We start from the raw sequence: 15,065 nt of genomic DNA, 5'->3' as shown, positions 1-15,065 counted from the left end.
TTTTTAAAAAATGGCATGGAATTTGAGACATTATGTGACCGAAATATGTACCTGCAGTACAGTAATGCTTACGTAGAAAATAACTTAAACCGTCGGGTGACTTTTATTTGGGTTGTCTTTATGTGTGTAAGTTGCTTTTCTATAGGATTCTCCCACACAAACGGTTCAAAGACAAAATTTGTTCCTTCTGCTTCCTCCCCAAAATTTCCCCCACCCAGTAACTTTACACACTAACAATTTCATTTGGAATAAAGAGTTTGTTTAAAATTTGCAAGAAAGTAACTCCTTTTGTTAAGTTTTTGAAGTTTGAATAGTATGGAAATATTGTGATGTGCATTGCAGTTTTTACCCTTTAATAGTCAGTCTAAGAGATGTAGTAATTCACTTTTTAGGCTGATTTTGAAGGAGTTTGTAATACCTGAAGTCTGGTTGTATTCCACATTCCTGACAAGGACTTTGAAGCAGTCAGAGAAGCAGCTTTGCCTCAGGTGGCAGTCTGAGCCCTTGCCATACTTTTTGGTGTGGGACTCTTTAGTATCTAGATCTTAACTGATGACAGAATTTAATCAAGTTCTTAAGTCCTGCTGACTGTTTTCCTGAATCAGGACAATATGAATGGTCTTTGCATACTCAGACAACACAGGCAACTGACAAAGTCTGTAACTGTGTAGCTCACTTTCTGGTTTACTGCTTGATTTAAGGGAACCTTAGAAGACATGAGGGCTCCAACAATATGCCTTTTATGGTTTTAGTAGCAAGAGATCTGATCTGAAAGTGTACATTTCCTTTCTGGTGATTACTGATGTAAGAGCTGCTTATGGATGGGCTTGTAAGTTTGGTTCTGTATTTATGTCCAGAACAGGATGAGCTGAATCATGTCACAGATTTGCAGCAGCTCACCTTTGCAGAAATTAAATTAGGGAGATACTTGTATCAGCTCTCAATATGAGTCTTGTATCAGGACCCTCTAAAGGGGTATGTTTCTGCAGAGGATACACTTTACCCTATTCACCAAAGACTTGACCATGACGGTGTGAAGACTGGAAAGAAGGTTAATACAATACTTCTTACTTTATCTGAGACAATATATCTGCGAAAGTGTTGCTATTACAGGCAATAGAGTGACCAGAATGTAGAAACAAGATCCCGACTATCATCAGAACACTTGCAATACCTTTTTGATATGGAGAGGTGTGGTTTCTTTTTTTAGAAGCATGGTGCTAGCCCTGCAACATGCAAGGGAGCTCTTGTGCATGGATTGATGACCATTGCCTGAAGTGCTAAAACATCTATTGTTTCACCTCAAATTCGAGATTGCCAGACGAAAGACATCCACAGAAGATTCAGGATGAATGCACAGGCTTTCTCTGCCTGCAATTGGAGCCCCGGTGTGCAGATACTTACAAAATTAAGAATTTAAAAGGAAAAGCAAGATTTCCAGGTTTGAGAATCACCTGGATGTTAGTCATTGCAGAAGTGCTGGGACTCCTGCTTAAAGTGAAGATGACAAAAGGAAGTACATGTGATGGTTGAAGCTTCACCTACCTGCTGTGGAATGAATTTTGAGTAGCCGGACCCCATACGTTGTTGGGAACTCTTCCGAGCAGAATCAAAGCTGACAATCTTGCCATTGCCCATCTATTTTATCTTGGTCTTCAGGTGCTTCCTTATCTAAGGATGGTTGATTATATGGCTCTCTTCCACTAATCACTGTGCCAGCTGCTGCTTTCCTTCTCTCCCCAGAATGGCTGGGGCATCAGGAACTGTCAGCTGCTAGGAGTTACTATTCAGGAAAACTATTTGCTTGGTGTAAGAACTGCTTCAGACAACCTGTTTCCCACTTGTGGAAGCCTGCCTTCTGGGAATCCATGTCCCCTCTGGATCACCCTGTAGTCTGACTCAGTGATCAGTGAGAAATGCAGACTGTTTTCAAAGAGCCAAAGATTTTAGTTGCCCAAACCTTGCAAGTTTGATCACCACAGCTTCAGTTAAAGTCAAAGGTGCTTCACCTCTTCCCATAATAAGGCTGCCCAAAGACCAGTGATTGATTTTGGGTTGCAAGATGTCTGTTGTTTGGCAGTTACCCCTTGTAATAAAAGCATACAGAGACTGTTAAACAGTGCCCATGTAAGTGTGGCTTGTGAAGTGTACATTCCTGTGCTGGGACAATTTTCTGGTTTGAGCAGAGCAGGAGAACTCCTGCAGGTGATCATGCGGAGGGCTAGCAGAATAGGAAGGCTTCTCCTGGTTCCTTTTCAAACCTGAGAGATGGGCTGTGAGGAAATCAGATAGTTCTGTCAGTTTCTGCGAGAAATGTTCCTTTTGTTGAGGTCTGGCTTATGACTTTGTCCACATAAAAGTGTTCTTTAAAATGAACACACATGTTGCCAGGATTGTACAAAGGGAAGAAGACAGAGAGAGATTTCAGAGGTCATGTTTCTGACGAAGAAACCAGATATTTTTTTTTTATTTTTTTTTTTTTGCTTTGTGCAACAGAGTGCCCTAAGAAAGTCTGATAGGGGTGGAAGCAAAAGGCTAGATCTTAGTACTGACAAATCTGTCAACATTATTCAAAATGTTGCCTTTTTTTGTTAGATAATTGTTCTGTCTTCCTGCTGTACCTCTGAGTCTGAAGATCCACAGAGGAGGACGTGATGTAAGAAACAAGATCCACAAGCCAAAAGAGTTCCCTCTCTGGGTCATATTTGGAGCTCACTTCTCTTTGTAAATCGAAAGAATCAATGAAGTTTACCCCATCTAAATTAATTTTGAATACTTCTTCGAGTCTCTCTCAAAACTTGGCAACCAGTCTTCAAAGAATATTCTCTTCTTTTGGACTCAGTTTCTTAAAGAAAGAGAAGTCTCATTAAAGAGGACTTTAAAATAGAAGGATCTTACAGAAATTACCCTTGAACAGTAGCTGGCAGACAAGTCTGTTTCCTGAATGAAAAATTTCACTCATTCCTTCTGGATATCTGCAAAGTGGCAAACATTTCTTGGTACAAAATTAGCACTCTTCATCACAATTTTTGAATATAAAATAATAAATAAAATATGTGGGTTCCCCCCCCCCCCCCCCCCCCCCCCCCCCGGCCTCTAGTACAACTTTACATACATGAATCTGTATAGGAAGTATTCTGGAGAAAAATGTGGAGTGGTAATTTTAGACCAAATTCCCTTCTTTCTCACTACAGCCTTAGAAATGCTAGTTGGCTGTTTTCCTGTGTATTCACTTGTTAATCGCAGGTTCTTACCTCACAATCCTGGGTAGGCTTCCCCTTCTCCCTCCTCCTGCTCTTCCCTATCCCAAGAGTTTCTGGATTCGAAGAAGCACTAGCAGTTTGGTTGTGCATTATGGGCAGGTCCTTCCTTTCAGTTTTAGGATGCCCAGTTGTGTTTGCTTTGGAGATTAAAACTTCCCTTCAAATAACGGGGGTTTTGTGGTGAAGACAGAAATTCAGCTGTATTAGCGGTAAGTCTATGTATAGTTCTTTGTACAGAAGTTGAAATGGGATTATCAAACTGAGTCTCAGCACTGCACTGTAAAAAAGAAAAAAAAATTTAAAATGCAACAAATTGTCTTTTGCGAGCTGAAGTATCACTGAAGAGCACGTTTATTATCAGAAGATCTAGTTGCTAAAATCACAGAGGTGGGGAAATGAGAAGGTAGTGGGAACTAGCTGTTCTGCATTTGGTGGTACATGACTAAATAAAGAGAAAACAAAGACAAAATAAAGGTTTATCCAGTCCAGGAAGATGTGATTGCCTGAGATTCATGTCTGGAAAACTGAGGGTAGCTGAGGCATGTGGTTGCAGTTGTACCACAGGTTACCTTCCCTTGATTTTTTTTATGTCCTGTATGTAGAGTCATGCCATCTACAGTCATGGCAGGTCCTGTCCTTACTATTTCATGCCTTTTGACATTGAAATGGCTGAATCATTGTTAATTTCTTTTGAACAAAATTTTTATTTTGTTGGTTTCAGTCACTGATTGATCCTTTTTTCACTTCCTTTTTTCCCTTGTCTCTCTGTGCTTCGCTGGACATGGCCCGTAGGGGAGTTCTCAGGTGTGTATCTCCTCTGCTCAGTTTCCTTTCTTGTTTCTTTTTCCCTTGTTGAGGTCGAATGACGTGGTATACACATGTGATACTCCCCTGCTCTTGTCCAAACACGGTTGGCTTTGCAGACTTCTCCTACCTTCGCCTCGCTTGGTTGCCTTGCACCGGTGGGTCCCTGGGCAGCAGGACATCCTCGCTCTGTGTTCACACGCCTGCTGCGTTTCAATAAGCTTTTCTTGTGTGGCTTTCTGCAGGTTTGCTCCACTGTGTTACTCTGGCCTGTCACTGAAGGTCTTGGGGCTCAAAGTGCTTTTTTTTCTGTCAGGGTGGGTGCTGTGCTTGGAGCGGAGCTCGGGTGGGCACAGGGCTGAATCGGGTTGCCACTGTCCTCTCAGCGAACCGTGCTGAGGAACCCCTCCATGTGCGTGGTGGTGCTGTGGGTTAGTTGATGCATACTGGCCCTCCTGGAATAGCTGTAGTGACATTAAAGACACTTTCTTGATGGATTAGAGTGGCAAACCCTCTGTCTTCCGTGGAAGCTCTATCTTTTGTTTTGGTGAAGAAGACTCACTGCCTTAGGGTCACACTCTTGTTGTCAGAAGGTTTGCACCTTCCCATAAAATGCACCGGGGACATGATGCAATTTCAGATGAAGTCAAGGGGATCTCTTTTGATTTCACTACAAATTTGATGAAGTTTTCCCTGTAGTAAAGGCAGGTAACTTACGCAGATGCGATAGCGTAGTGCTGTGTGGCGATGAGCTCTGTCACATTCCTTTGGCTGACACCTCTTGGTGTTGGCTCTGTGAGGTTGCAAACGAAAGGGATGGATGGCATCATCCTTTCTTTTAGCTCAAACTGTTTGCACTGTAAGCCACTTCTTCACTGTCCTTTCTGAGAAAACCTCCTGCTGAAGCTGTGTTGGAGTTTGTCAGAGTATGGAGGTGGATTTTGGCCTGTACAGAAAGGCCAGATGAGAGCTTTGATATCCCCTCCCCCTTTTGTTTTACCTCCTGCCCCTGTCCTTCCCTCACCCTGTTCATAATGTCTGTTGAACTACCTTTGTTGTGGGGATAGGAAACCCAAAGATGTGTAGTCCAGGGGAAGTTATGAAGATGGAAGAAAGAGATGAGCTCATCTCAAACTTGTCCTGACATCTCAGTTGTAAACCCCTGTTAGGCCAGGCTGTAGCAGAACAAGAAGTAGATAAGTTACCACTGAGCATTACACATGCGAGCACCACACACAGATGTACACGTGCTGATGAGCTGCTCTGTTTGCTATTTACAGACTGGTACTTAATGGCTGCTTTTTTCTCTTCCTTTCTTCCCCTTTGTCCCCATCTCTTTCTGTTCCCTTTCTCGTATGGGATGGCTCTCATAGTACGGGATGATTTCTTTGGTAAGGCGAAGGCCTTTTTTCTTTTTTTTTTCCTTTCTTTCTTTCTTTTTTTTAATGTGCATTTTTTTTTTCTAAATTTCTTCCATTCACTCAACATCCCTCCATATGTCTTGCATTACCTTGGTTTGTTTTTTTGTGATGGTGGTATCACCTCTCCAAGAAGCAGGACGCAGCTGGTCAGTAGTGGTGGTTTGGGGATTCTCCTCTGTTTCTGGTAGCTGATTATCCACTTTGATGCTTCACACTATTTGCCTGGCTGTGGGAGGTGACAGTGTAGGATGTGCTCTGTTAGACAGGGTGCTGTCCAGACCTCTCTTCCCTTTTCTCCACACCAGGAAGGGGTGAAGAGATCTCCTTTTAGTCACTCCACAGTGGTTGTTTTTTTTTTTTTCCCCATGAGCAGGGCTTTCCCATTACAGTCTGCATAAGGTTATCTCACAATGTCCATTCTATGGCTCTGGGATGCTTCATCCATTTCTTTATTGCAAGACTAGCCCTTCAGACCTCTCCCTGACTGAAGCATTGGGCTGTCACTTTGTCACACACAAATTGGGTGGAAGCTGTGGTGAGGATTGCTGATGGTTGGGACGCTGCATGGCTTTGTTTGGCATGATAGCTCACCCTCTTCACCAGAGTTTCTTTCTCTCCCAAAAAGAGCTGCAGAGAGGCATAGATGACTCACGAATGAGAAGGAAAAAGATTTAGTCTAAAAAACTCAGGATGAACTCTTCCCCTTGATGTCCCTCAGCACCTGTAACATCCTTGTGCCATTTTAATTAATGTCTTACTGGCTAAATATTTGATGATTTGTAGAACAACTAAAAAGGAACAAAAAAATCATTTAATAAACAGATGACTTCTTGGTCTTCCAATCAACATAGGGCGTGCCACAAAAGAAGGGGCTATAGGTCGTTCACCTTACCAAACCAAAAATACACTTCAGTTTACACTGCAGTTAGTGTCTCTCACTTTTTTGCTGTTTGCAGTATTCTTTGACACAGCATCACATTGCCTGAAACATCAAAGTGATTAATTATCTCTCCACTAATTTTTCAAAAGTTATTTGAAAATGCTGCTTCTTACTCATTCTTGCTGGGAATTTGCTTTTGCCATCATAAATTCATCCCATTTAACTGTGGGAAGAGGATCTGTATGTTGGAGTGTTGTGATGTGTTCTCACTTCTTGTATGCTACCATGTTTCTCTAACTTCCATTTACTTCAAGTTTGTGTTGTTTTTATTTTATTGTAAATATTAATTAATCAGCAAATAACGGATCATGAAAACTGTTGATGTCTTTGCTGTAAAGGAAGAGGTAGTTCAGAGGCAGGACAAGGAGTACTTCAGCACAAACACTGATGGTTGTGAGACTTCTTCATGCTCTGAGACCTGTGGTGAGAAATGAGCTGCAGCCCTCAGCACTGTCCCCCGACAGGGAGAGGCCTCTTTGCCTTTAGTTCTCAGGTGGCCTCTGTTCCCCACTGGAAGACTGAAGCTGACCCTGGGAGTCTGCAAACAATCCAGATGTGCTTTTGGTCCCTAAATTCCTTTCCATTTGGTTTTATGAAATACTGAATTCGACCTTCACTCTCAGCCCCAGATTTTTCAAAGTGCTTGCAACCCAGCCTGCATATTGCAGTCATTGTACGGTGATGCCCAAGTGCAAGTGCAGTGTGTCTGATGTAGGTGTTTTCTTGAGTGTGAGTCTTAAGTGATGGGACTGAGACTTCAGATTTTAAACATCTGTGAGAAAACTGGTAAAGGTAGATAGAGATATGGGCAAGGTAAAGTCCTATTAAAATTGCTCTAGTGGGAGGCTGATAATGGGAACTGAACTGATCACAACCATGGTCCCAAAACTGCATTGAGAAACAGAAAATTTGGCTTATACTAAGAAAGAAAGAAAATCATTGATGTGCAGATCTGGCCAGCAGTTTGGACAGTGTTCTGCTGTCCTCTGTGAAAACCCCATGAACTTCTACCTTCTTTCCATATGAGTGATGGTAAAAAATGGTTGCAGTAGCTCATGGCTGAACCAGGAGTTACTGTCTTGACTTCCCCTAATTGGCATTAGTGAAGCTCTCCTCTCTGTTCCTATCAAGGGAGTCTGTGAAAGTTGGGGTAAGAAGCTAGGTCTGCATTTGGGCTCTTCACAGGACACGTGGGTGTCTTTACTTGTGCTGCATGGTCTTTCAGCAAGAGGTACTCCACTCTCCACAGCAGAACACAGAAGCCTAGGGAAGCCTAACAAAAGTGATTTCTTTTCCTCAAGCATGAGTCAGGCAGTGCCACACAAGCTTCATATTCCTAGGAGAGCAGGTGAAAACTGCCTGGCTTTTCTTTTCAGGAATGGGCAAAGAAGTGGGGAATCTGCTGTTGGAGAACTCACAGCTACTGGAGACCAAGTAAGGAACTGTTGTGTGCTCTGAACTGCCTGCCTACTTATAAATGAGATGCTGTCCTGAAGTAGGTCTTGGCCTGAACTCCTGCCTCCCGGGGGCTTGCTTATTTATCTAATAGGTTCTCTTGAATACTTGTTGTTTCTTCAGTTGTAGAAGAGGAATTGCTCTTCTGAGAGACTTTCCTAACTGTTTACGTTCTGCAGGCACTTGGGTGAAGTCTCTGGGCATGTGCTGGTAGGGTCTGATCCAAAGCTTTTAATTAACTTCAATGGGAATCTGGATGTGGGTCTGAGCCTTTGTGAGAATATTGCTGTTTATAAGTTTTTATTTGCAAGGTTTGCTATTGGAAAAGAAAAGGGTTTTTTTAATAATAAAGGAGAAGCAGACAATGTAACGGACTTACTTTTTTGAGAAGGGCTGGCAAACCAGATACTAAAGCTAAGCAGCCAGGAAGAGGAAGGCAAAGTACTCCCAGGGGAGAGTTGGAGAACTTACTATGATAGGAACCTGATGATTTTAAAGATTTTAAGCTATTTCAGAGCTGATTGGAAATGCTTATTTGTATCACCATCATCCACAGTTATGCACAATTGCAGGTAACAGCAGTTCTGAAAGGTGTGTTTCAGATCTTCATTTTGTTAAGAATAGATTTGAACCTTATTCAGGTGATAGGTTACCCTACACCTGCTTTCTGCAGTATTCTGCCCTCTTCTTGAGGAGATACTGGTCTGTGAGTCAGGATCCAGGACTTGACAAACTTCACCCTGACCAATGATGGTGATTTCTGTGTTCTTCAGCAGCTCCTTCTTGCCAAAATCTAATTTTCCATGAGTTATAGCTGGACTGAATTGTTTAAATATACTTGTTTCAACTCTCCTTGTAGTGCCTGTGACTTTAGTTTCAGGTCTCTCTTATGGACAGCTGCTGGTTTTGGGCATTTTTGCTTATTGTCCCTTTCACACCTTTAAGAAATGCTTTGAACGTTGTGAAGAATGATTTGATTGCCAAGGTGGACCAGCTGTCTGGAGAGCAAGAAGTGCTGAAGGGAGAGCTTGAAGCAACAAAGCAGGCCAAAGCCAAAATGGAAACCAGAGTCAAGGAGCTGGAGGAGGAGCTGAAAAGGTGAGTGATTCACACCCTGTCCCAGGGAGCTGGGAGGACACAAGTGATAAACCCACCTCCCCTGTTAGTTTTACTGTTTCCCTCATGGAGGTTAGCATTGGAATTCAGAGGTACCTTACAGAGTACTTCAAGGCTGATGGTAGGTGGCTGAGGTATTTTTAGTGTTACGTTGTTTTTATTGGATTGAAATGGATTATTGAACCTTAGAAAACCTGCAGGATTTTCTTCCCCAGGTCTGGGATTCTGCAGCAGCCACTGAAAATCCAGGTTCCCTGAATTGAAGCGTTCAGAGTTTCAATTTGCAATTTAAAAAAAAACAACAAAAAAGGGAATTTCAAAACCAGTAGTTTTGAAGGAAACTCTCAAGAGCTTGATCCTTGCAGCAGCCAAGACAGCACTGAGAGGAATGAATGCCCATTCATTTAATGAAAGAGCTAATACAGATTCCCACAAACAATATTTAAATGGCAGTATTGTTAATTGTTTCGTTGTTCATATTAAGAATGAGAAGAAGAGGCAGAAGAGATTCTAAAGTCCTATAAAGGTAACATTTGTAGAGATCCCACTTCCTATTTTCCACTCAAACTAGAGAAATCGAAGCCTGAATGCCTAGCAAAGCCTCTGATGGTTTCACATCCATAAAACTCAAGATACCCCATGGGACACAAAGCAACATAATTACATTTGGACTAGCTGTACATTGCACTGTGGCATCTCAATTCAGAGGACAGTGTTTATTTTGCAGCTGGAATCTGGAAGGTTGCCTCTGTAAGCTGAGCACAGAATCACCAAGAATAATGCGGACAGGTCTCTTCATTGTTCAAAGTGTCTGAAGTGAAAGTAGTCTCACAAGCAGTGGAAATAGGTCTGATTTTTTAAAATGCCTTTTGAGTCTCTCATATATAATATATATAATATGTATTATGCAGTAGAGACGTGGACTTTTAACTGGCAAGCGTGTCTTTTTAGGAGATGGAGACAGCATTTTTTTCCCACGGTGTCTTTGCTGTTAATAAAAGTGCTTGTAATTCAAAAAAGACTGCACGACTGCACCTCAGTATGGAGTTTAAAGAAATTAGAAGCACTCAGTTAAATAATTCCAAGTTTTTTATTAACATGAATTTGGTGTTCTGTTTTTTACCATTATGGCAAACTGAGCTTTTTTCACTGCATTGCAAACACAAGCAGCCCAGAAGAAGGACTTCAGCCAGTGTTTTCGCTGCTGATAGTGGCTCAGTTTTCCCATGGTTAAGATCTCATCAGACATTTGAACATAGATTATGGCTCTGAAAGAGAAATGGGCTGGACTGTTCCAGTGGTCAGTATTTTGGTGCTTACATCAAATGTTCCAAAGGAATGGGGTGATATCAGTGAAGCTGTACAGAGTAACATGCTGCAAGAGAGGGGGAAAAATACCAGAGAAGCATCTCATAATTTGCACAGTTTGAAAATGTTTCCTTGTGCTGCATGCAGACAGAGCTTCCCATAGGTGGTTCTCCTCTCAAAACACCTCAGGGCCAGCCATGGTATCATTTGCTGGTTTGATGCCTTTTTTTCCTGTTTCCTAGAGTGAAATCTGAAGCGATTGTTGCCCGACGAGAACCCAAAGAGGAGGTGGAGGATGTAAGCAGCTATCTCTGTACAGAATTGGTATATTACATTACTAAAATGCCTGCGGGGAAAGGGGGTTTATATACTTACTCTATATTACTTCATATATGTGAGCCCTGAGATGCAGATTGGTCTGCCTTTGTTAATGATGAGGGCAGAGCTGATGAACTGCAGGTTGCTGTGGGTGAGCATTGCTAATAGATGCTGTGAGAGTACTTCTTCATACGACTTTCGAACCGTAGGGGGACAAAGATCAGCAGCTGACACAGCGGCAGTACTGTGCACGATGTGGTTTCTGCAGAACAGTGCTAGAGCAGTGCCCTGCTCTGCACCTTCCCATTGCATCTGGTTCTCCCCAGTTTTGAATTAAAGTCTATTGTGCAGTGTGGTTGCGCTCAGGGTCTTGTGATAGTCAGGCTTCTCCAGAAGAGCTTTTCTCCACGTCGGCAGGGAAGCTGTAAGCCAGGAGAACATTGTGCAGTGAAATCCAGGTTATACAGACAGCTTTGCAGCAGTAACTGCCTTCCTTTACTAGTTCTGTAATCTCAATCTTGCACCATTGCTTTTCTCATTACTTCTGTTACATAAACCAGTACTGCCTGTTACAGGGAACGGGCAGAGAAAGCTCATGGACTTCGAAGTGTTTTGGCTGAGGTAGAAGCTTTTCAACAAAGACCAACTGTAACCAAAAAAAAAAGGCAAACCAAAGTGCTAGCAGGGATTTTCCTTGTAAACGTCACACTGCTAGGACAGAGAATTAGATACGCTTCTTTTCAATGTTACTGTGTTCTTACTTTTTGAAAGCTATTGAAGCAGGTTCAATTCTAGCCTAATTTTCTTGACTTAACTGGGGTGAACTTGGTCTGTTGAGAATTCAGGTAGATTGGAACATTTTCAAGTTGTGCTTGTGAAATGCTGAAGAGGGCTGGATTTCTTTTAAGCTGAACTGACAGGAGGTCTGTTTTTTGAAATTTAAAAATGTTCCTTTTCGCTTATACTCTTCTTGTTTTGACTGGTCATACAGCTTTATTCCAAGTCCAGGGAGGCTGGAGAGGGATTTGGTTAATTTGTGCTCTTCCAGCTCTCAGCAGTGCTCACCAGCCAGGCTGAGCTTGGGAATTGCCACAGTCTAGGCAAACCCAGTGCCACTTCCTAGTAATGAGTTCCCCAAATCCTTATGATTTCTTTTTGGGCAGATATTTTCCCCAACTTAGCCATGTTCTCATTTTCCACTCCTCAAAAGAGACAAACAAACTCTTACTCCTACTGCCTCCTAACCCAAAGCCGCATGTGCCCTCATGGGAAGGCCAAGTTGTGTCACCAAAGAGGAAAAGGCCTTTCTTTAGTTTCTTGTGCCCCACACCTTTATCAGTGTGTACTAACAGAACACTCCTTCCTAGTCCTCTTGAGGAGATGGATGGCATTACATGGTGTTCCCTGCTGCTTGTGACTGGCTTTGCTAATGAACTAAAATTCTGTTTTCCAAACTTATGGACCAACGGACCACTGCCAGTTCTCATAATTCCTTGCAGACTATCAAAGCACCTTGCTGGCAATAGCAGCCTGGGTGGGGTTTTCAGTTTGGCTGAAGTAGAGGCAATTGGCGGTGGTTCTGATTCTAGTTTCCATGGTTTGCAGAACACCCCAGAGGTCCGTGGGCCATAGTTTGGACCTCACTTGTCTAGGATTAGCACCTCATGTGAGGAAATCAAGGGGTAATCAAACAGAACAGGAGGAGAACTAACAAATATGTCTTTTCTGTCTCCTGACTCACCCTGTACTAACATCAATCCCCTTCCATCTTTTGTTGGCTGAAGCAGTGCTCCTCCCCCCTGCAGGACAACATTCCTATAGCTCAGCGCCGCCGCTTCACCCGCGTGGAAATGGCCCGGGTTCTGATGGAGCGGAATCAGTACAAAGAGAGGTTGATGGAGCTCCAGGAGGCTGTCAGGTGGACAGAGATGATCAGGTGAGACTGGGTGTTGGTGAACATTCCTATTTAGGACAGAACCTGACCACGTTTGACCTTGTGGTCAATGGAACCCCTACCAAGATATGTGTGGAGAAGTGCTGTAACTTGTCCAAACTGGAGATGCTTCTCTCCTAGTACCTAATTCTTTCTCTTTTATTCCTGAACCTGTACTACAAATATCGTGTTGCCATACTTACTTGGAGACACTGGGCAGTTGTTTGTCTTGCTTGTTTCTTGTGTGCTCATTAAGCTAGGAGAAGCTTTAGGGAAGAGGGTTGCTTCTAATTAATGAATTCTAAAGGCTATGGCTCGAAGTGAATATAATGCTGGGGTGTGTAGTTACCAAACTAGTACTGTGGCAATGATCATGTTGCAGGGAGTTGATAGAACTTCTATTGAACACACTTACTTGCACTTCATGTCAACACTGAGAGGTTGGGTGTGCTTACATTAAAGACCAGTGCCTGTCACTTCCTCTGTTGTGCTTTTGAAACATGTTAGAATGAATTCTGAATTTTGACATCGCTTCCTTGGTGGAAATGGCCTGCTGGTTGACAGAAACTTGGGTAAGAGATGCTGAAATTAATTTGCTTCTGATGTGTTTGTCCTCAGAGCTTCCCGTGAGCACCCATCCGTGCAGGAGAAGAAGAAATCCACCATTTGGCAGTTGTAAGTTCTTTGGTGGTTTGTGTAGGATTAAGAAAAGGGGAAGTGTTGCCATTTCTACTTTAGACAACAACTTAATAGACTCTGACATTAATGAAAAGTCAGCTAAAATGTTATTAGCTGAACCCTTCTGCCTTCAAGGGTTTCCGTTGTCCTTAGTGAAATTAAACTGAGAGCTGAACATCCGCATTGTTCTTGTTTTACAAGCTGAAAAAGAACTTGAATATCCTGGAATGGAAACATACATACACTCACAATCTGTTTTAATAAAGGGCTGTTTTCAGAAGGTATCTGTTTCTGGAAGCTAAAAACACCTTATGTCAATCAAACTGAGGACTTAGCTCTGTGTTTGAAGTAGGACAGTTTTCCTGAAGGGCTTGCAGCCCTTGATTGCGTACCTCTTGCTTCCCCTGTTGTGAATCTATGCTGTGTTGTCTCCCCAGGCACCTTTTTTCTTATTTGTTGGCCTTTTTCTGTCCCTAGCTTCAGCCGTCTGTTCAGCTCTTCCTCAAGCCCCCCACCAGCAAAGAGGACCTACCCATCTGTGAACATCCACTACAAGTCTCCAACCACAGCAGGGTTCAGCCAGCGTCGCAGTCACACCATGTGCCAGATCTCCTCCAGCAGCCGCACCCTGGAGTTCTTCCCTGAAGAGTGAGTTGTGTGCTGTGTGCCAAGCCAGGTCCCCCTGCAGCTCTCCCAAATAGCAGCTTTTCTTAAAAGAAGCTCTTTTCCGCTTTAAAAAAAAAAGTCTGGGTGGTGTTAATATGTTTCTGTCTCTTCTGGTTTATCTCCCTGATCTTTTACTCATCAGTTATCACGTGGATGGGCTCAGCAAACTTTGTCCTCCCAAAGATATTGCTGCCGTGGCTTTCTAGGCCATGATGGTTCATCTCAGCAGGGACCACTGTAGACTTGAGTTGGCCTCATCCCTAGTTCTGCACTCACGTTTGCAGACCGTGTGACAGAATGAAGTAGGGCTTTTGTGGTAGAGTGTGATGGCAGCAGTGGGGCAGCAGGATGGATTGTCTTGCCCAACCCTGTTGGTGAGTTTAAATGAAGACAAAGAGTTCTCTCAGCAGTACATTTAGGTTACAATAGTTGGTTTTAATCTTAACCGTGTGTTGCTACTGAAGAGTCTTCTCCCTATTCTTTATGTCTCTGACATGAGGGAGAAAACTCTTCTGTGTTTTACTTGACTTCAGAATTCATGGTACCGTTACAAGGTTGTACAGTTTCATATTGGTAAGGTTTTGTGGAAGGACTTTGGAGAATGTGTTGGTAAAGTATTATAACTTCTGCAATAAGGAGGATTGTCAGAAAAACACTAGATCAGAAGAAAGAATGTCTTCAGAAGGGTAAATTTATATTTTATAGATACTCACTGCCTTTATTCTGGTTTTTTTTTTAACTGATTACAATATCATAGTCATTGTGTGGTGTCTGAGTGCGTTGCAGCAGTGCATTAAACAGTGTGACTAACTGCTGTCAGAAGCTGGTTATTCTCTCATCCTCTCCCCAGGGGAGGAAGCATGTGTAGGGAAGTATTTTGTTTTAGCAGGGAGTTGTTTTTGTTTATATGTCGTAGTGTATGTTGTGTATAGGGGTTTTTGTTTTGGATTGGATTTTTTTTGCTGATGTTGTTTGTACCTTGGAATGATACTTTAAAAACCTGTTGAGAACTGGAACTGATATTCAAACAGCCTTTGTTTATATTAAAACATCTTAAGAGCTCACAGATCAGTTTTTCTTTTAACCTTTGCCAGTGCAAAGCTGAAGTTGTTCTGTTGAAACCAGCAGTTGCAACAGCAGTTAGTGCATATTTTCCTTGTCAG

General features: G+C 42.6%; 1 protein-coding gene across 28 annotated transcripts in view; it reads left to right on the top strand.

Annotated features, from left to right (window-relative positions):
- Positions 1-15,065, top strand: part of MAPK8IP3 (mitogen-activated protein kinase 8 interacting protein 3) — a 76,425-nt gene that overhangs the window by 42,071 nt on the left and 19,289 nt on the right. For 10 of the 28 annotated variants that reach the window (XM_074840696.1, XM_074840712.1, XM_074840695.1 and 7 more), the window contains 8 exons: positions 4,056-4,067; positions 5,441-5,458; positions 7,805-7,862; positions 8,829-8,981; positions 10,550-10,631; positions 12,410-12,561; positions 13,177-13,233; positions 13,714-13,884. In XM_074840696.1, coding sequence (XP_074696797.1) covers positions 4,056-4,067; positions 5,441-5,458; positions 7,805-7,862; positions 8,829-8,981; positions 10,550-10,631; positions 12,410-12,561; positions 13,177-13,233; positions 13,714-13,884 — 703 coding nt within the window. The remainder of the gene's footprint in view (positions 1-4,055; positions 4,068-5,440; positions 5,459-7,804; positions 7,863-8,828; positions 8,982-10,549; positions 10,632-12,409; positions 12,562-13,176; positions 13,234-13,713; positions 13,885-15,065) is intronic. The other 18 variants (XM_074840714.1, XM_074840704.1, XM_074840713.1 and 15 more) reach the window with 11 other exon arrangements.

This window comes from Strix aluco, chromosome 15, assembly GCF_031877795.1.
Source record: "Strix aluco isolate bStrAlu1 chromosome 15, bStrAlu1.hap1, whole genome shotgun sequence".
In the NCBI taxonomy this organism is placed as follows: Eukaryota; Metazoa; Chordata; class Aves; order Strigiformes; family Strigidae; genus Strix; species Strix aluco.
This window is presented reverse-complemented; position numbering and strand designations above follow the sequence as displayed.